Source organism: Chinchilla lanigera, unplaced genomic scaffold (assembly GCF_000276665.1).
Source record: "Chinchilla lanigera isolate Chin_1 unplaced genomic scaffold, ChiLan1.0 scaffold00012, whole genome shotgun sequence".
Classification (NCBI taxonomy): domain Eukaryota; kingdom Metazoa; phylum Chordata; class Mammalia; order Rodentia; family Chinchillidae; genus Chinchilla; species Chinchilla lanigera.
In genome coordinates this window covers 2,403,652-2,422,823 of record NW_004955413.1, presented here as the reverse complement: position 1 = coordinate 2,422,823, position 19,172 = coordinate 2,403,652, and the positions used below count along the sequence as shown (strand labels likewise).

The following is a 19,172-nucleotide window of genomic DNA, read 5'->3' as shown; positions in this document are numbered from 1 at the left end:
ATATGTATGTATATAGAAGAATAACTGGGATAACTGTACTGCTGATGTCTGATGGTATATTGAAAAGAACAGATAATGCTTAAAATTTGTTTTACCAATTTTTACCAAAAAAATTTTTCTGACCAATTTTGCATGCTTGTGTCTGGTATTCTGAGCAACTGATTTGAAGACAATATTATGCAATGGAACAACCATTAGTGAATTCCTACCACCTTTTTAGTGAAACTCTGTATTATCTGTAATGTTTTATCTAATAATTATTTTTTGTTCTCTTTAATGGCTTGAGCAATCTTCCATTCTTACATCTGGTAATCTGAGCAATGTAGTTGAAAATAACAATATGTAATATAACAACCACTGTTAGTTCCTATCATTTTGTGTTGAAACCCTGTATCACTTTTAAGGTGATTGCTTTGTTTTGTTTATGTTTGTGATGTTGGTATGCTACTATTGCTCTTTTTTTTTTTCTTTTACTACTCTCTTTAAAATAAAAAAATAAGCCATCTGTGTCTTTAAAAATCACTTCATAGGATAAGAACTGGCAAGAAAAAAACTAAATTCTGTTTTATTCACATTTAGTTTTGAGTTTCTACTAAAAATCAAAGAGAGGAAGCAGGAAGGTTTTCAAGCATAGAACAAAGCACATTGTGGCTGCCTATTCATTTAACAAATATGGGTGAAGCACCAGCCTGTGTCAGGCGGCAGCCTCACCACTAGAGACAATATGGTTAGGAAATCTTCCTGAAATTGAGAGTTGAGGATAAGGATGTCCAGAGTTAAGTGGATCTGAGTTAGCTCTTCTGGTAGCTCACTACTGAAGGTATTACTCCTACTTCTGGCATTTCTGCCATGCCCCTTATTTCTCCTTACTTTCATGTAATCTGTCCTTTAATGACTTTTCTTCTCTGCTTCCAGATGGCTGATAAGGTCAACTGGTTACAAAGCCCAAATGGAGTATGCAAAGTTGATGTTTATTCACCCGGAGAAGGCCAGCCCCAGGACTGGAAAATGGTAAGGGTGAACCTCTGTTTATGTGTTTGAGACAAGGTCTCACTGTATAGCTCAGACCTGCCTTGAACTTGCTAGCCCAGGCTACACTTGAACTCACAATCCTCCTCCCTCAGTCTCCTGGATTGTAGGATTGCAGGCATGCATTCCCATGCCTGGCTGAGCATAACCTGTCCATAAACACCAGGTTAGGGATATGTGAGATGTCATCAAGAGTAGCCCTGCTCTCTCTAGCATCGCCACCTACATCTTATATTTTAAGGTGAGATTTTTGGTGGGAAAAATGACCACCTACAGACAAGAATTTCCCAGTTTTCTCCAACAAATTCTGTATTTTGGGGGAAAATGCTTTTTATATGGTCGCTGGCAGGAGAAATGTGCTATAACTAATGAAAAAAGTATACTTACAGTTGCAAATTTTTGTGTAGTTTTCAAAGAGAAATGAGTTGGAAATGTTTCCAAGGCTCATAGAAAATATTCTCTGAAATGTAGGTTGCCTTAAAATTCTGAGAACTATTACCTCTCTTCTCAGTAATATTGTCACTCTGCTGTTGCCATTCAACATTTATTAAATGCTTAATATCTGATACTGTATCAGTCAAAGCACAGTGAGAAGATAGAAACCACACCAGTCGTTTTATATTATAAACTGTTTACTAGTAAAGGGCAGTTAACTACTAAAAGATAGTAAAAGGAGTTTAAGAGTTCCAGAAATAGCACATGCAGAAAGCAGCTCTCCTCCCCTCAGACCAAGAGAAAAAGAATAAGAAACTAAGAGCTCAGAGGGCCTCCCTCTTCCTAATCCAGGGCTGCTTCTGGTGTCTTAGGACATAGAGTAGCTGCTACCAGAAGCTTGTCAAAAGGTACAAACAAGCCATTAGGAAAGCCCTCTGCTCCTGCTGTGATTATATAGGGCCTTCTGGAAGACTGCCTTCTGTTGACAAATCCAACTGCCAGAGAAGTATTTAAGGGCTCCAGTCCAAGCAAGAGTCATAAAGTAAGGCAAAAAAGAGTGGATTTGGAGTGAGAGGTGCATTATTCACTTTTCCATCACTGGGACAAAATACTCAACACTCACAATGTACAGGAAAGAGAGGTTTATTTGGATTCATGATTTCAAAGTGTTCAGTCCATCGTTGGCTGCCTCCAGTACAGAAATGGCAAGGAGGATTGGCCTGGCACAGGAAAGCTGCTCAACCCATGATGGCCAAGAAGAGGGGGTCAGGGAAAGGAGAATCAAGAATAAATCCTTCCAGGTCATACTGTCAGTGTCCGTCTTTTCTGACCAGGCCTCACCTCCCACCAGTACCTTCAGTATGAACCCATCAATGGACTAATTCACTGATGAGCCTACTGCTCCAGTGATCCAATCACCTTCCAATTCCCCACCTCTTAACATATAAGACTTTGAGGGGACATTCTAGACCTAAATCATAACAGGCAGCAAACTGGCTCAGACACTGTTCCAGTGTTAGTGTCAAGAACAAAAATAAATTAGAAACACTTCCCTCCTTTTAAAGCTCTCATAATCTAATGGAATCACTACTGTAATCCTTACCATTAGTATTAACATCTGTTAAATATGTTTGCATGTAAACAGGTTATGTGCCCCATCTTCTATTTATTCCAAATCTACTTTTTATATATAGGAACCTAAAAGAGAAAACCCTAACAAATTTACATAAAATAGTTAAGACATAAAGGTAGTAAATTTCAAAGTAAGAGCCAACCCAAACTGATTCTCTTCAATCTTCTGTTGACCTCTGCCCTTTAATGTACAGAAATTAAAGGCAGACTATTCAAATAAAGTTCCTGTATTCTCTCACCCAACAGAATAGATATATAAACAATCCATCCAAGAGATGATTCAGGCAATAAGCCAGGATCCTAATCACTGCTGCCACCAATGATTACTGGTCAGGAATGGACCCAAACTAAAACCATGAACAAAATGAGTAGAAAGGAAAGCTAAAAGAAGAGCTTCTGCAAGGTCCTGTTGTCACTCTAGGAGCCAAGAAAAGAGGCCTCTTAGTGTGCCTCTGCTAAGTTGCCATTTACCTTCACTAGGTGAGTCTGTGGGGCATCTTGCTGGAAGACTTCCAAATCTATGAAAAGGTCATTTTCAGAGAAAGATAAGCTAATGACTCTCATATGTTACAAAAGTGAGGACCGAGGATGTAGCTCAGTGCCTGCCTGGCAATCATGAGGCCTTGAGTTCGATTCCCAGTAGCCAAAGAACCAAATGAACACATTTTAAAGATTTTATTTGATTCACTAAAAAAAAACTGGTGAGGTTCAAAAACGTAAATCAGAAATGTTATGCTGTATGTGCATAGGGAGGCCCAGGTGACCTTTTCCACTGTGGGCGTCAAGCCTCCCCTTACAAGTGTATAAAAATTATATGTAATAGCCTTGTTGTCAATTAGCAATGATTTATAGAGTTGTGAAAAGCTCCAAGAGAATGACAGGTAGTGTGAGAAGTTGTACTGTAGACAATGTGTAATTTCCACTGAAGCCATCATTTCTACTGTAGCAGCTATTATTCATATGAGGGGGACCCTTTGGAGGATTTGAAAACCAAGAACTTGCCCTTAATTCTGACATAGTAATGAGCAGCTTAAGCTAGCATTGCAAAAGGCTGGTACTGCTGCTTCTCTTTGCTTCCAACTTACCAAACCCAGGCTGTAACATTGGGATGGAGGACACTGGTTTTAGAGGCAGAACTAGATCTGAATATGAGCCCCACCACATACCATCTGTGAGACGCTAGACACATTATTCAGTTTCTCTAAGCTTCTGTTATCCTGCCAGTGAAACTAGAAGAGTAAAACTTACCTTACAGGGTAAATCTGAGGATTAAATGGAATATTTATATAAAGCACTTGATGCAGCTCTTGGCAAACTTTACAGGTATTTTACAAACACTAGCTGGTAAATTTTACTTTAGTGGTAAACTATTTGTTTTGGAGGTACACTAGTGTTTAGAGAATAAAAACAGTAAGGTAGTCTTTAAATTCTCATGGTCATTTCCTGTGTCTCTGTCTCTGTCTCTCTCTGTCTCAGTTTTTTGAGACAGGGTCCCACCATGTCATTCAAATTGACCTTAAACTCATAGCAATCCTCCTACCTCAGCCTCCCAAGTGCTGGGATTACAGGCATCCATTCCCATGCCCAGCCTCATTTGTAAATAAACATATGAAGCCCAATAATTACAAGGTTCTTTACATTTGATAACTAAATGGGACATTTCGTTGTTATTAGTAACATTATTTTATCCTATGTTCAAGTGAAGAGTTTTTCATGTAAAGATTATAATAGGTGCATACACAGATATGTGCATGTTCTCATTACAGCTAGTGTCCATCACAGTCTGTATTCCCTCAAAACCAGTGAATTGCCCACAGATATTAACTCCTCAGTTGTAGATCAGGCTGTTGACTTAATTGATGTCATGTGCTCCACTGGAAGCTACTTAATATATTAAGATTGTGCTTGTGTACCCTGACAGATAATTGATTACATACAATTTTCCCATTTTGGGGGAAAACTATACTAATAAGAAACCTGAACAAAAACAAATAAGCTCTAGGAAGTAGCAATTAAGATCAATATAAGAGATACCTACTGATTCAGTTCAAATGTTGACTCTTCTGTGTGGCTGACGACTTTGGAATTTGAAGATGCATGCAGTTAGAAGCCGTATGTGCAGTAGCTGACAATGTGGGCTCTGGATTAGAATTCCTACTGTGCCATCAATTGGCTGTATAACTTCAAATGAGTAGCTAACTAACTTCTCAGGTCTTCAATTTCTTCCCTATAAAGTGAAGATAAAGAACTAATATTTAGGTTTATTGTAAGAATAACATTAAATGAGATAGTAGTCTTAAAATACTTGAAATAGTGCTTGGTACCTAGTAAGCGCTCTGTAAATGTAGATTACTTTTATTGCAATGATGGAGGAAGCCTGAGGGGGGGTGTGACAATTTTAGTGACAGGCATTTGAGGTTATTCTGAAGATCCCATTGCTTTACTTTGTTACAGTCTGATGAAACCTTGTCTGTTTTTAAGGACACCTCAACAGATCCTGTCAGAGTGCTCAGCTGGCTCCGCAGAGACCTGGAAAAGAGCACAGCAGAGTTCCAAGATGCTAAATTCAAACCTGGAGAATCATCATTTGGTGAGGAATTGGCCAACCCCGGAGACCCACGCAAAGGTTTCTCTGTAGACTATTATAACACTACCACCAAGGGAAGTCCAGGAAGATTGCATTTTGAGATGAGTCACAAAGAGACTCCTTCCCAGGCTGGCAACAGGAGTTCAGTAGATGAACTCTCCTTGTTTGCAAACCACCTCACAAATCTAGTCATAGCCATGGCCCGCAAAGAGATTGATGAGAAGATCGATGGCTCTGTAAAAAAATGTATCCATCAATCAGTGTATATGGGGGATGACCCCTCACCCCCAAAAAGCCTGAGCACAGTAGCTTCTGAGTTGGTGAATGCAACAGTCTCAGAGTGTGTCAAGAACGCTAACTCGGACAAGGCTCCTGGCTCTGGAGACAGAGCCTCAGAATCACAGAGTCCTCCAAATCTGAAATACAAGTCTACTTTAAAGATCAAGGAGAGCACCAAGGAAAGCAAGTGTCCAGGTGACAAGCCTGCTTCTAAGAAGTGCTTTTTCTATAAGGAAGTATTTGAATCTCGAAATGCAGGAGATGCCAAAGAGGGCGGGCGGTCCTTACCTGCAGAAAAAAAGATGTTCAAAGGGAAGGAAAGGCCTGATGACTTCACAGCGTCTGTTAGTCAAGGGATCATGACCTACGCCAATAGTGTGGTATCTGATATGATGGTCTCCATCATGAAGACACTGAAGATCCAAGTAAAAGACTCAACCATCGCCACCATCCTGCTGAAGAGAGTCCTGATCAAGCACGCAAAAGAGGTTGTCTCAGATCTCATCGACTCCTTCATGACCAACCTCCACAATGTCACGGGAACTCTCATGACTGACACAGACTTTGTCTCTGCTGTGAAAAGAAGTCTCTTCTCTCAGGGAAGCCAAAAAGCCACAGATATCATGGATGCCATGCTAGGGAAACTCTACAATGTGGTGTTTGCCAAGAAAATCCCTGAGACTATCAGGAAAGCCAAAGACAAGTCCGAGAGTTATTCCCTCATCTCCACGAGAGGCATGGGTGACCCTAAGGGCCGGAACATGAACTTCTCAATGAAATCTGAAGCTAAAGTGAGAGAAAAGATGTATTCTACATGCAAACCACAGAAGGAGAAGACGTGTATTGAAACTGTAGGTGAACACATCATCAAAGAGGGACTGACCATGTGGCATAAAAATCAACAAAAAGATTGCAAATCCCCACGTCCTGAGCGTGCAGCATCTGCAGCTCCCAATGAGCAGGGTGGCCCTGTGTCAGACCCTCTCTTTGAAGATCAGGATACTTGCAACTTCAGCCCTCCTCTGTGCCACCCAGAAGATCTTGAGAATTCCATGTGTGATTCAGACTCCTGGGCCAAGGACCTGATCGTATCTGCCCTACTTCTGATTCAATACCACCTGGCCCAGGGAGGGAGAATGGATGCACAGAGCTTCCTTGAAGCTGCTAGCACCACCAACTTCTCCCATGGCAAGTCCTGTGCAGCTCCCAATGAGTCTAACCTTAAGTATCCTCATCAGGTTTGTGACCAAGAACAAACAGGAAAGAAGGATCTCATGAGTGTTTTCTTCAATTTCATCAGGAACTTACTTAGTGAGACCATTTTTAAGAGTGACCGTTGCTCTGAACCCAAGGTGCGGGTTAAGGAAGAAGGTGGCAACCAGTGTGAAAGACCTGTGACTCCTTGTTCTACCAAGCCATGTGAAGACAGTGAGGCTGGTGGTCCCTTCTCTGAACTGACCAAGATGGTCGCCAGCCAGGTAGATGGTCACATGAGTGGGCAGATGGTAGAGCAGCTCATGGACTCCGTGATGAAGTTGTGTGTCATCATTGCCAAGTCCTGTGACTCTTCCTTGGTAGAACTGGGAGATGAGAAGTGTGGAGATGCCAGCAGGCCAAGTTCAGCCCTCCCAGATAGTTTATATGACTGCTTACCTGTGAAGGGCACGGGGACAGCAGAAGCTCTCCTGCAGAACGCCTATCAAAATATCCACAATGAGCTGAGGTGTCTGTCAGGACAGGTGCCTGAAAGTTGCTCAGCCCCCAAGGTGATTGTCAGCAACCACAACCTAACAGACACAGTCCAGAACAAGCAACTGCAAGCCGTCCTTCAGTGGGTAGCTGCCTCTGAACTCAATGTCCCTATTTTGTACTTTGCTGGTGATGATGAGGGGATCCAGGAAAAGGTAAGAAAGGCCAGAGGAATTTGGAAAGGTTTCCTAAGGGTTAATTTGGAATTTGTACACTATTTGCTTTCTGAATGGGAGTATAACTACAGTAAGGGTCAAATGGGGACTGTAAAAACTCAAAGATCACGCCACTTGGCAGAGATAATGGATAAAGTCAAATTATATATTGCCCAATCAGAGACATATCAAAAGGAAAAAGAAAAGGTGAATGATATTTTTCGATTTTTTGCATTTATTTGTGAGAGTGCACATATAAGGAACTTCCAAGAAATTTGGTGAAGGAATCAGATTAAGGTCTGGGCTGCAGGCTGACTTTTGGGTAGAATAGAATTGCCTGAAATAAGGTGGAGTTGTTGGAATGTATCACTGGGATGAGATGAAGAGGAAGACAATGGGTTTGGTTTATGGCCATTTCAAACCTGTCACTAATATCTGAGGTGGTGTTGGGATTTGTAGGAATTCAATAAATAAAACCTCTCTTGCCCCTACTGTGAGTTCTGATTCAGTTGAGAAGTAAAACTAAAGACAGATGGGAGATTGATCTATCACTACTGTTAATGATAAAGGTAAGTGTTCCAAGTTCTCAAATCCCCACCAAAGTCTTCCAGTGAGCGTTCAGGACAGTGATCTGGAGAGCACGCACAAGCACTCAAATTGCAGCTGAGAGTAGCGTGGAGGAATTGAAAGAGTGAGACCATATCTACACACTTCCCCAACTTTGGGTTATCTCTTGATTGTGAGAAGTAGAACAATGGCTTTTATCAATTGATTTTTAGAAAAATTCATCTTTGGAGTTGGGGGTATAGCTCTGCAGTAGAGCATTTGTTTGCATGTATGAGTCCCTGGGTTTGATCCCTAGTAAAAGAAAGAAAGAAAGAAAGAAAGAAAGAAAGAAAGAAAGAAAGAAAGAAAGAAAGAAAGAAAGAAAGAAAGAAGGAAGAAAAAGAAAGAAAGAAAGAAAGAAAGAAAAGAAAGAAGAAAGAAAGAAAGAAAAGGAAGAAAAAGAAGAAATAAAGGAAAGAGGAAGAGAGAAGGAAGAAAAACAAAACAGAAAGAAAAGAAGAAAAAGAAAGAAGAGGGAAGGGAGGGAGGGAAGAAGGGAGAGATGTAACAAAAAGGAGGAAAAATTCGTCCTCGTGGAAACCAGAAGATGTGGAGAAAGAGGCTTTCTCTTTTTAATAAGTACTATTAGTAATCCTTGTCACTGGGCTACTGGGTTTATCTGATGACTTAGAAGACACAGATTATATAATGTCCTGATTAGCCTGCATCAAGCTGAAACAAGAAACTGTGACCTTGACTTCAGTCTTAGCAACAATCTGTCTTAGCAAGACTACAGGTTTACTCAGTGTCATCCAGGAACCACCATTATTGGGTCTTGTTAGAAGTGCACAATCTGAGGCTTAGCTCCAGACCTGCTAGACCAGATTATTTAGCAAAGTACCTAGTTGTGAGTGCATATTGAAGTTTGGGCTGGAGCAGAGGTCCCCAGTTCTGTTAAGGACTGGGCGTGCACAACCGGATGTGGGTGGCAGACAAGTCAGCAAGCTTCATCTGTACTTACAGCTGCTCCATTGCTCAAATCACCACCTGAGCTCCACCTCCTGTCAGATCAGCACTGACATTAGACTCTCACAGGAGCACACCCCCTTTCAAAAACCGTGCATGTGTGGGTTGCAGTTTCCTTTAAACCTTCCTGAGACCCACCCCCACCCCCACCCCCGCTGTCTGAGAAAATGCTGTTTTCCTCAAAACTCATCCCTCAGGTCAAAAAGATTGGGATCTCCTGGGCTAGACGACAGCTGGCGCCAATATTAGATATGCCCCTAAACGTACTTGGCAAGATCTGTCTCCTTACAAGGTTTTCAATCTGTAAAATGCATAACTGTTGTGATACTTGGCAAGTAGCAGCAAGCAGGAGGAGAGGCTACAGTCTGGCAGAAACTTTAGATTGACGAAAAAAATCTAACAGAGCCTTCATGTGTACAGTGTGTAAAGAGGGCACTGGTTCTGTATTCATGTTTTAAGTGAAGCCCATGATACACATCATGCATAATACTGGTTTTAGATTATTTTGAATTAGACTGTTTGTAATATATCTGTCTAAAATGAGACCAGCAGACTAGCAGTCCACAATTCTGCCCATCCTGAAGATAGTCACCTATTATTTTCTGAAAGGAAAAGACTGGATGGGCAGAGCAGCAGTGTAAACTTCACCTAATGAATAGATTTTCATAGAGCATTATTATTAAGAGCAATAAGATGACACAAACTCCAAAAAACTACCTAACAGTGACTTTTGGAGGAAAAAGATTAATGTAAACAAATATTCTCATGCTGATACGGGTGACTGACCCTAGTGGCACTGGGGAGCTGTGAGCCCACTTCACTTAAATGACCTTATTTATTTTTGAATAGGCAGTGCATGTGCAGAGGTCAGTATCCAGAAGTAGAGAAGAGTGCACAATGAAGAGAGTATTTCCACATATGTATCCCCATCTTGCCTCTCTTGAGAGAAGAAAAGCTATTCTAGTCTCTCTCTCCTTTGTTTTTGTTGTTTAGCCTATTCCATAAGTTTTTAATGTTTTTTGGTTTTGTTTGTTTTTAGTTCTACATTTCCTGCTTTAAAAAAAATTTTTTTTTGAGACTATCTGCTTGTCTCAGGAGGATCCTTATGTATCTGTTTCTTGCATGGAACTTTCTCCTTCTGAAAAAGCTCATGATATCTGGCCCACTTATTTGACCTTGACTCTGATAAGGAGCAGAATACACAAATAAAAACTTGATTCTTTGAGATAGTTTGTTGCCTTTAGGATTTCAGATAAATGGCAATATACTGTGTTCATATTAGTACAGTTATTTTTTTGACTTCTTTTCACATTTTGTACTGGAAAGAGGGCTAAGCTTAGGGTCCAGAGACCTGGATTGCATTTTGGCTCTGAGAATGACCAGCAGTGTCATATCATTGTGACAAGTCTCTGTCACCTTGCTGGGCAGTACCTCCCTGTGGTCAGATTGCTGGCTGAGGGCCCTTCCTGCTCTCATAATGTAGGTTCTCTGGTCTATGGAACATGGAAAGCAGCATCCATATGTCCTTGTTGGCTTCAGGACAACAATGGAGACTGTTTCATGATAGTAGGGTGAGTTTAGAACCTTAGAATTCCTAGGAAGCAAGAACACTATTGACAAACACCCTGGGAAAACGTCACCTTAGAGAGGAAAGACAGGGATATTTGAATCTTAATGAGAAATCACATTTCCCATATCATGGGCAGATGATTATTAACACCTCTTCTTTGAATTAAGAGTGATGTCATCAACTTTCTTCTGTCAAGCAGGCTGACAAAGGAAGTCTTCTTAACCTCTAACTGGTCTCTCCTGCTGCCGATTCCTTTTGGGTCTAGTCACGGCAGTTTCTTTCCAGCCTTTCTTGGGATATTGCACCCTCCACGACTGTTGTCTCTGCTCTCCACAGCTACTCCAGCTCTCTGCTGCTGCTGTGGAAAAGGGACGCAGCGTTGGAGAAGTTCTGCAGTCAGTGCTGCGCTACGAGAAGGAGCGACAGCTTGACGAGGCGGTGGGAAATGTCACACGGCTGCAGCTGCTGGACTGGCTCATGGTAAACCTGTGACGGGAGCCCACTCGCAGCAACCGCTGCTCCTGAGTGGGCCCAGCCCTTACCTCCCACCACAGCCACCCTCCTCAGATCCTCTCAGAGCCCTCATGCTACCCTCACACCACTCTCATCAAAGACGCATCATCTTCGAGTCACTGAATTTTGAAGATTTTCCTGTCCATGCGAGCAAGGACGTAAAATTAAAAATTACAATTAAAGGGCTCCATGTGTTTGGTTTCCTTGGGATCCAAGGGGATATTAAGGTAAAAATACCTAAAGAATGAGAAGAACATCAGATGGATGGCGGAGGCAAAATGGTGCTGGACCCAGAGGCACTAGCAAAGCCACTGTGCCTGTCCTCCATGTTCCCCGTTAGTGTGCCACAGTTTCCAGCTCCCTCCTTTCATCTGTACCCTCAAAATAAGCCACAATTCATCCAGAATTCATTTCTCCTTTTATAACCATGGAGATCAGAAAGTAGTTTTTATATCCAGTCACAGTCATTCTAATCACCATGCTGAGAACTTGTCTCCTCGCTCTGTCTCTGCAGAGCTACAGAACAAATCTCTTCTAACCTTACATATGGCTGAGGATAGCGTAAAAAATGGCCCCAAGCACTGGAATGTGGTTCAGTGGTACAGTGCTTGCCTACTATGCACTAGACCTTAGGTTCCACCCCAGCACCACAGAATAAGAAAAAAAGTTCCCAGGACCTGAATTTGTTTCTGACTGTCAAACCTGAGGCATGTTACCTACTATGACACTGCATTTCTTGACTTAAAGCCCAAGTCATCCCACTTAAGGGATGACTTTTCATTCTTATCCTCTCTATGGAATTTTATATTCTTCATCCTGTTTACCTTCTAGAAACTTCCTCCTCCTCTGGCTAATGTTTCTCCTAGTCCTCTGTGTCTCTTGGGGGAACTGTGCTCTATCAACTCCTTCTACATTTATCTTTGCTAGGATTTTCTCTTGCCTGTAGATTCATTCTGTCATCTTCCCTGGGCAATCTCATGCAAATCCATAGCTTCAATTACCTGGTGTCACCTTTTATGGAATATTATGCAGCAACTAAAATGGAAACCAGGTATTAAAAAGAGAAGAAGCAAGGCTAATAGATGACCTTGATGACATTGCCCTCTCATCTTGTTTGAATTCCTAGATTCTGCTGTGTCTGAAACCACATCTACTTCTGATTCTCACCAATAATATAAGCCAATAGATAGTCCTTCTTGTTTAAAGTAAGTGAATTCAGCTTCTATCATTTTCAGAGAATCCTGCTTGACCTAAGTTAGCAGGCATGGGAAAGGAAAAACAAAGTTCTACTGATGCCATAACATTGGGTCCCTCAAAATATCCCCAGCATACATTCACACCTAAAAAGTGAGTTCAATTATGAGGTTATCCACCCCTTCATAAGAGGAAATATGCCAGTTATCTGTGTGAATAGTTTTAATTTTTGAAATATTTATGCATAAAAAATGTGAAGTATTGTACAATATAAGAGCTGTCTGTAACAAATCACAGGTGGAAAGGAACAGGACATGCCTTCAGCAAGGGTCACATAATAGGTGGCAGAGTGTTTGTGTTTTTGGGAGAAGAGTTTTTGCTTTGTTGTTCTCTGGAGGTCACCGGTGCCTCTTGTCCAACAGTGACCTCTGGCTTCTTGTGAGTGTCTGCGATGGGAGGCAGCTGGATGGTGTCAGTGATGTGTGGGAGAGACGCCTGCTGCGCACTGGGATTTGGAGAGTGCTTAGTGGCACCATCCTTGTTTTTGTCTGTGGTGTCTTTGGAGGTCTCACCTACCAAAGAGGAGAGGAGACAAGAAAATAAGCATTCCATATGAGTTAGTGTGCATTCTAATTTCCCATTAAGCTGTAAAGCACTTAGCAGAAATTGTGGTTGTAATGGTATAAAAGTAGCTCATAAAAAGCACATTTTACATGCCAGGCCTTATTCTAAGCATTTTACATTTACTAATTTACTTGACGCTTTCAGCAACCTTACAGAATAAGCATTCTCATTCTCATAAGTCAATTGCCCAAGGGCCCACTCCCGGTATAGTCTGGCCAGAACTTAATCCCAGGTAGCTTGACTCTAGTGACCTATACTGTGGTGTACTGCAAATTAAAGATTTGTGTAATGCCACGGTAACAATGACTCTTCAGGTGATTATAGGGCACAAAGGAGTAGGCTCAGAGAGTGAGCACGGAGGGAGGTGAAATGGAATAGGGTACAGGAGAAAAATGGAAAGTACTAATGACAAGGGCCAAAAAGCAAGAGTCCAAAGTTTCCTAAAAGAGGAAAATCCCCAAAATAAGAAATGGCAGGCTAGTCGTAGTGTAGCCAGAAATGAATTCTTCAAGGTTAATTTCAGAGAAATTGTCAAAATCCTCCAGAAATACCTGGCTCCAGGGACTATAGCAATAGGACTGGCTGTCTGAGGAATGTACCTTTTTTATTTTTGGTGGAATGATGATGTCCTTGAACCTTGTTTTTGCTTGGATCAGAGGGAAAATGGAAACTAGATTTCCTCAAGGTCTGGGGCCTGGGCCATGGTTTGAGATTCCGTGTATCATGAATCCAGGCGTGCTTGAGGGCCTGATCAGGGGTCATGCGAAGTGAAGGTTCCCATCTGCACACCAACAGAGCCCAGAATGGGTTATTGGTCTTCTCCCCTTTTTAATGTTACAATGCTTTTTCAATCCAATGAAGATATTTTTCATTTAAGCTATATTTTATCTCAAAGACATCATCAACGAGACAACATACAATCTTAAAGTAACTGGAAACAACTATTGGAAATAATCTTCTTAGAAAATTTGTGTAATGATTCAGGAATACATTCAAATCTAAGTTTTGTTAGAATCCCTAGAAAGAATCATTTTAAAAAAGTAACTGATAGGATCTAAGATTTGGTAAAAAGATAAAAATAAATTCCCAAACTATGGGATTTGGGCCGCCAAATATATCACAAAGAAAATTACAGAATTTGAATATACTGCATTAAGTTTTGTAAGGGAACTGGATATAATTCAGGCAAACTTTTAACACAGTAACAAAACACATTTGATAGAACTCCCAACATAGACTCATCCTGCCATCATCAACTAATATTGTGACAAGGCTAACATATCCAACAATTCCAATCTTGAAAATTTAGATTAAAAGGTTTTTTTTCATTTTTATTTAGCCACTGTTGACCACAGAAAATTTTACCAGGTCTTTATTCTACTCACTAGTGGCATATAAAATAAAATGACTAATCTTTTTTTTATGTCAGTCTTTCAACTATCGGAAAATGCTTATATCACTATTATTGATCATATGATATGGTTTCTACCATCTGACCATCTTCTAAGGTAGTAAAATCAATCTGTGGCCCATCATGCTGGGAATAGCTCCCAACTTCAAGAAGATGGTATAAGCATTCTAGACTTACCAATGCCACAAACAACTCAAGACCCCAGTTCTTTGTCAAGTGCACTGCTGTTAAACTATGTCTCTCTTCTGGCCTTCTAGAGTTAGTCTACATAGGATTATATATTTGCCCCTATTTGATTCACCCTTTGGCTCAAGTTTTAGTCTCATACAAATGATTTGCTCATGAGCAATATATGCATTAGGTAACAGTCTCCATTGGCCTCTCACAAGTTGTAAGCAACAGTCCTTTGCACTAAGAGATCATGCCTTTCTTGGTATTGAGCCCTATGTTCTGGGTAGTTGGGTTTCTGGATACTCTACTATCTCAGTGGTCAGTTTCTGTCATTGCTAAAACACATTCATTCTGTAGCTTCAGCACAAGGCTGAGGTGGTTTATTTGTTTTAAAACATGAGATATGGAATCCTCTATTCAGATAAGTAGGTAGAATGGCCTCCCATAGGAATGCTTCCAAATGTATCTGATGCTTTACCCTCCAAGTTAGTGCCCAAACTTCATAATACATGAATGCTAAGGGAGTATTTTGGTGAATTACTGTCTCACTGGAAGAATGAGGGAATACAAAGATGTGGTCTTCTAAAAATGTTAAATAGTTACCTACAGGTACCCTAAGAATACCTCATTGTATAAAAAAGGAAACTGAGACCCCAGAGAGAAATGGTGTTTTACTAAATATCGCACATAATCTATTTGTTGGTGGAGACAGACTTGCAAAAAACTTCTTTAACAATAAAACAGTAGTAAAACAATAGTCAATATTTTCCAAACACTTAAACTGGACACTGCTGAGTGCTTTGTGTGTTGATTTCTTTCTTGGTATGACTTGATCTACAGCATCAGATTCACAATGTGCATATAGACTGGAAGATGCTGTGCATAATAAATGGTTTAGAGCTCATTCTTCCCATAGTTTCCTAATGTAAGACAATTTAAACACAAAATCCTAGCAGGATGGGGAGGAGCCCGGGAGCCAATGTGTGTTGGATGTGTAAGCATGTGGGCCCCCTTAAGGTGGTTGCTTTGGTTCACAAAGCAGAAGACATTAGGACTTGCCTACAGTCTTGCTGCCAAACAGCTGGAAGCCAAAAAGATAATAGACTCTATCCACACATTGCATAATCTGAGGCAAATCAATCTCTCTGAGCTCAGCCACCATTTCTGAAAAGTAGCAGGTAATCTGCCTGATCTTTACACAGTAGGAGAGTGTGCTGTCTGATGTGGAAGCAATTTGGAGACTTTAAAGCTCTACCTTTAGTATTACAGACACTCCTTGTTTAATGACTAAACTCTGCCCCTGCGAGTAGGGTGTTAACAGAATTGGTTGCCAAATGAGGAATTGTGTATAGTACATTCATTACAATAGTCAGAACAAAGAAATGGTCAAAGAAAACTCCAAACGGATGATTCTGGTTTTATTTGCATTTTTCTTACATGCAGTACTGTAATTTATAACTGAACATAAAACTACAGTGCTGTACTATACAGCACAATTAGCAAAAATTATGGTACTGTCAAAGGTGTATGCTGCAAACAAAGACATTGAAGTTTTATCAACAAGATGTACAGAAGTCTACAAAAAGACACGTGTTAAGTCTGAACAATCATTAAATGAGGAATATCTGTATTGTTATTTTTATAACCCTTTCCCAGTCTTACACTTACACTGGCAAAAGTGTGTGAAAATCTACTACTTAACAGGAAACCCAGAGGCAGTAATACCCGACAAACTCACACCAAACACCTTCTGAGGAAGTCCAGGAAGCTGGAGTCACAGGTTTTCAGCACCATCGTAAGATCCTTGGAATCCGGGTACCTTTTTTTCCCCCTGTTGTTGGTTATATTTTTAGGAAAACCTTTGGAATCTTAGAAATACAACATGCTGATTTAGTTCCAGGTGTAAATATTCACTGTTCTCATCACAGCTGTACACTCAACCATGCTGCTTCCTGAAGTGACCTTTGCAGCTCTGTTGCTCTCTACTGTCTCTGCCCACCCCTCCCATCCAGCTCCTCAGGCACAAAAGCACCCACAGACTCAGATAGACCCTGCAGATTACCAGGGGAGACCTACTGACACTGAAAACATGTTTTCCTACTACTCTATATGTTCCCCACATCAGTTTAAATGGTGTAATAGTAAACAGCATAAGCTTACAGTGATAGAGATGATGATGATGATGATGACTAAATAAATCTGAACATACAAAATGGTTCAGAACAAAAAGTATATTGTTCCTTCCTGGATTATCTATGTTTTTGTCCCTTTCTCATTAGTCCAATAAAACGAGTATTTGGGACAGTGAGAAGGTATTTTATAAAGATTTTTTGGAGAACACTTTCTGAGCTCATGCACAAGCCATACAAGCAAACTAACCTCATTTCTTCTTTAGTGTCACACCAAATTTTGCCTGTCCAAATTCTTATTAAACTCCTTGCCCAATGTGGAATTTGTTATCCCTAAGAGGAAGCCCTGAAGGTAGCTCCAAGGATTTTCCAAGGGCTTTTTGTGCATTGCTTTCTGGCTAAGACCATTCATTTTCACATTCAGGTTCTTGTATGCATGTTCAGAAAAGCTAAATGTTTATGCTCACACCTTGTAAGTGTGCACTTAAATGGGGAATGTGTATAGACACGCACAAAGTTTACACATTGAACTGAATTATTACAGAATTCAGTGAAGTTCACAAAAGACATATTCTAGGTGCAGAACAAAGTTCGCTATTACTTGGTAACCACTGTAAATTGCAGGGCCTTGAAAAGACATCTGCTCTTACTAAATTCCTAGAAGGCTTCCATGAAATGTGTACATGAGATGTGTGTACATATATATATGGGTGTCTGCATAAGTATATGGACATAAACTGGCCCAGGGCAATTGTGTAAGGCCTGTAAACTCAAACATCCCATTTGCCTTTGGATGGTGGCACCAGTGCTCCCACCTTATTGTAATCAAGCTCACAGCCTTATAAATAGCATAATTCCAGAAGTGGCCTTTATGTAACTATTTTCTCATGCAAGTTTTTCACAGCCCTCTGGCCCTCCCCATATCTCACTATTCCTTCCATCTTCTTGCCACCCAGGACACCTAAGTTCTGTATCTCACTGTTCTTGAGGCAGCCTTACTGAGCACTGCTAATTAGGACTATTAACCAGTAGTGGCTGGTGCTGGGGAGGTGTTAGCCAAAAGACAGGAAAAGGAGAATAAAAAACTGAAGCAGTGCAATGTTTTCTGAACTCACTGTGTCATAAGAATCACAAGGAACTGTTATTAACATATAATCCTGGGTCTTACTTCTAATCAATAATATCATAGGTTATAGAGAAGTATCATGGAAATTTGTGTTTCTACCAAGTGCTCAAACAATTATTATAATCAGATGAAGTTTGGGAAACAATAAAAGTGATGCAGCTCTCAGCAAAATCCCTTCTTAGGCAGGAAATGTTAGATGTGGGCTCGGAAACCACATCACCATCCTAAAATTTAATGCTGATGGTAGAAATCAAGTACTCTGTGAAGTGGGCATGTCTACGTCTTTCATATCTTCCCACCAAATGTACTATTCTCCCTTCCCACAGTACCAACTTCAATGCTATCTCATGAGATCAGTGTTAAAGGGTTAGCATGTGATTTTTCCTGCAGAGTCTTTATTTACCAGGAGGGAGCAGCATTATCCACACTTTACTTCCTCTAAATCCTTCAAAGCCCAAAATATGAATTCTCTAAGCATTTGTGTGGGAAAAGTGTTTGAGATACAAAGAGTAGCTCCATTGCTCCGTGTATACCTAATATCAGAGGGTCAGCCAGAGTCTCTGCATAGTATCTGACTGCTCTAAAGAAAGGTGCATTTGTGGGCACTGTTGGAAGACAGCCAAGACATGGCCCTAGTCAGTACCAAGGCCCTACAACTTTGGTAGGGCTCAAGGTTATAACTTTTTATTAAATGACAGAGAAGATAATGGTATAACCTTGTATGGCTGCTCACTGCATACTGAGCACCATGACGGAAACTCTTTGTCCTATTGGCTCCCTCCTGTGAATGGTTTAACCTCCCTATGGATGGAGCCAGTTGTGGAAAGCTATGCAATTGACCTGCCCACTCTAAGGCCATTCTCAGTTGAAAATAAGAGTGAGAGGGCTAGGAAGACTGGAATTGTAACCTCAATGGCTGATCAGAAAAGTCATTCCAGAGGGCAGAGTCCCTATCTACGGATTCCATCTCTTTCTATCTGGCTTTGCTTCCACCTGGATAACCTTCAAGCCACTATGGATTTTTCTACTTGGGAACCCCCTAGCTTTTTGTGGTTCTTCTAAAATATTTTATGTGTGAGTCTTACTTAATGGTGCATAAGGTACTGAGAAACCCTACCTCACATAATATCTTGTTATTCCATCTGTCTACCTTGTATTGACAACTCACACAGAAAGACAGAGGATCATAGAATCCAAAGTTTGGGACTTGTGATGAGACAGGTATCATGGGGCTGTGGATGAGGCTGAACTGCAGCAATTAGATGGCCCATTCATAATTGACCAGCAACAACACATTTACAGCAAAGCTGTTTGGACAGTCTTTGCTTACTCATTTCATACCAGAGCTGCAATGAGCCTGGAACAGTAAGAGTCTGGAGATTAGGAGAAAGTTAGCAATGAAGAATAACATTCCATTAATGACAAAATACAACTATGGTGCATGGTGAGAAAAGGAAAGCTGTTTGGGGAGGTGACAAAAACTTCTGTGAGGGGGCT

At 40.8% G+C, this 19,172-nt stretch overlaps 2 protein-coding genes across 15 annotated transcripts in view; one reads left to right on the top strand and one right to left on the bottom strand.

Annotated features, from left to right (window-relative positions):
- The window catches only part of Akap3 (A kinase (PRKA) anchor protein 3), a 21,041-nt gene extending 9,835 nt beyond the window's left edge, over positions 1-11,206 (top strand). Inside the window, exons 3-5 of the mRNA XM_005378739.1 lie at positions 916-1,011; positions 5,077-7,365; positions 10,844-11,206. Of these exons, the coding sequence (XP_005378796.1) occupies positions 916-1,011; positions 5,077-7,365; positions 10,844-10,999 (2,541 nt within the window). The 3' untranslated portion in view covers positions 11,000-11,206. The remainder of the gene's footprint in view (positions 1-915; positions 1,012-5,076; positions 7,366-10,843) is intronic.
- A 1,222-nt stretch (positions 11,207-12,428) lies between these two features.
- The window catches only part of Dyrk4 (dual-specificity tyrosine-(Y)-phosphorylation regulated kinase 4), a 50,916-nt gene continuing 44,172 nt past the window's right edge, over positions 12,429-19,172 (bottom strand). For 10 of the 14 annotated variants that reach the window (XM_013511559.1, XM_013511557.1, XM_013511558.1 and 7 more), the window contains 3 exons: positions 16,159-16,288; positions 13,438-13,619; positions 12,429-12,786 (listed from right to left, as the gene is read on the bottom strand). In XM_013511559.1, the coding sequence (XP_013367013.1) occupies positions 12,545-12,786; positions 13,438-13,619; positions 16,159-16,288 (554 nt within the window). In that variant the 3' untranslated portion in view covers positions 12,429-12,544. Of the gene's footprint in view, positions 12,787-13,437; positions 13,620-16,158; positions 16,289-19,172 lie in introns of those variants that run through there. The other 4 variants (XM_013511566.1, XM_013511562.1, XM_013511565.1 and 1 more) reach the window with 4 other exon arrangements.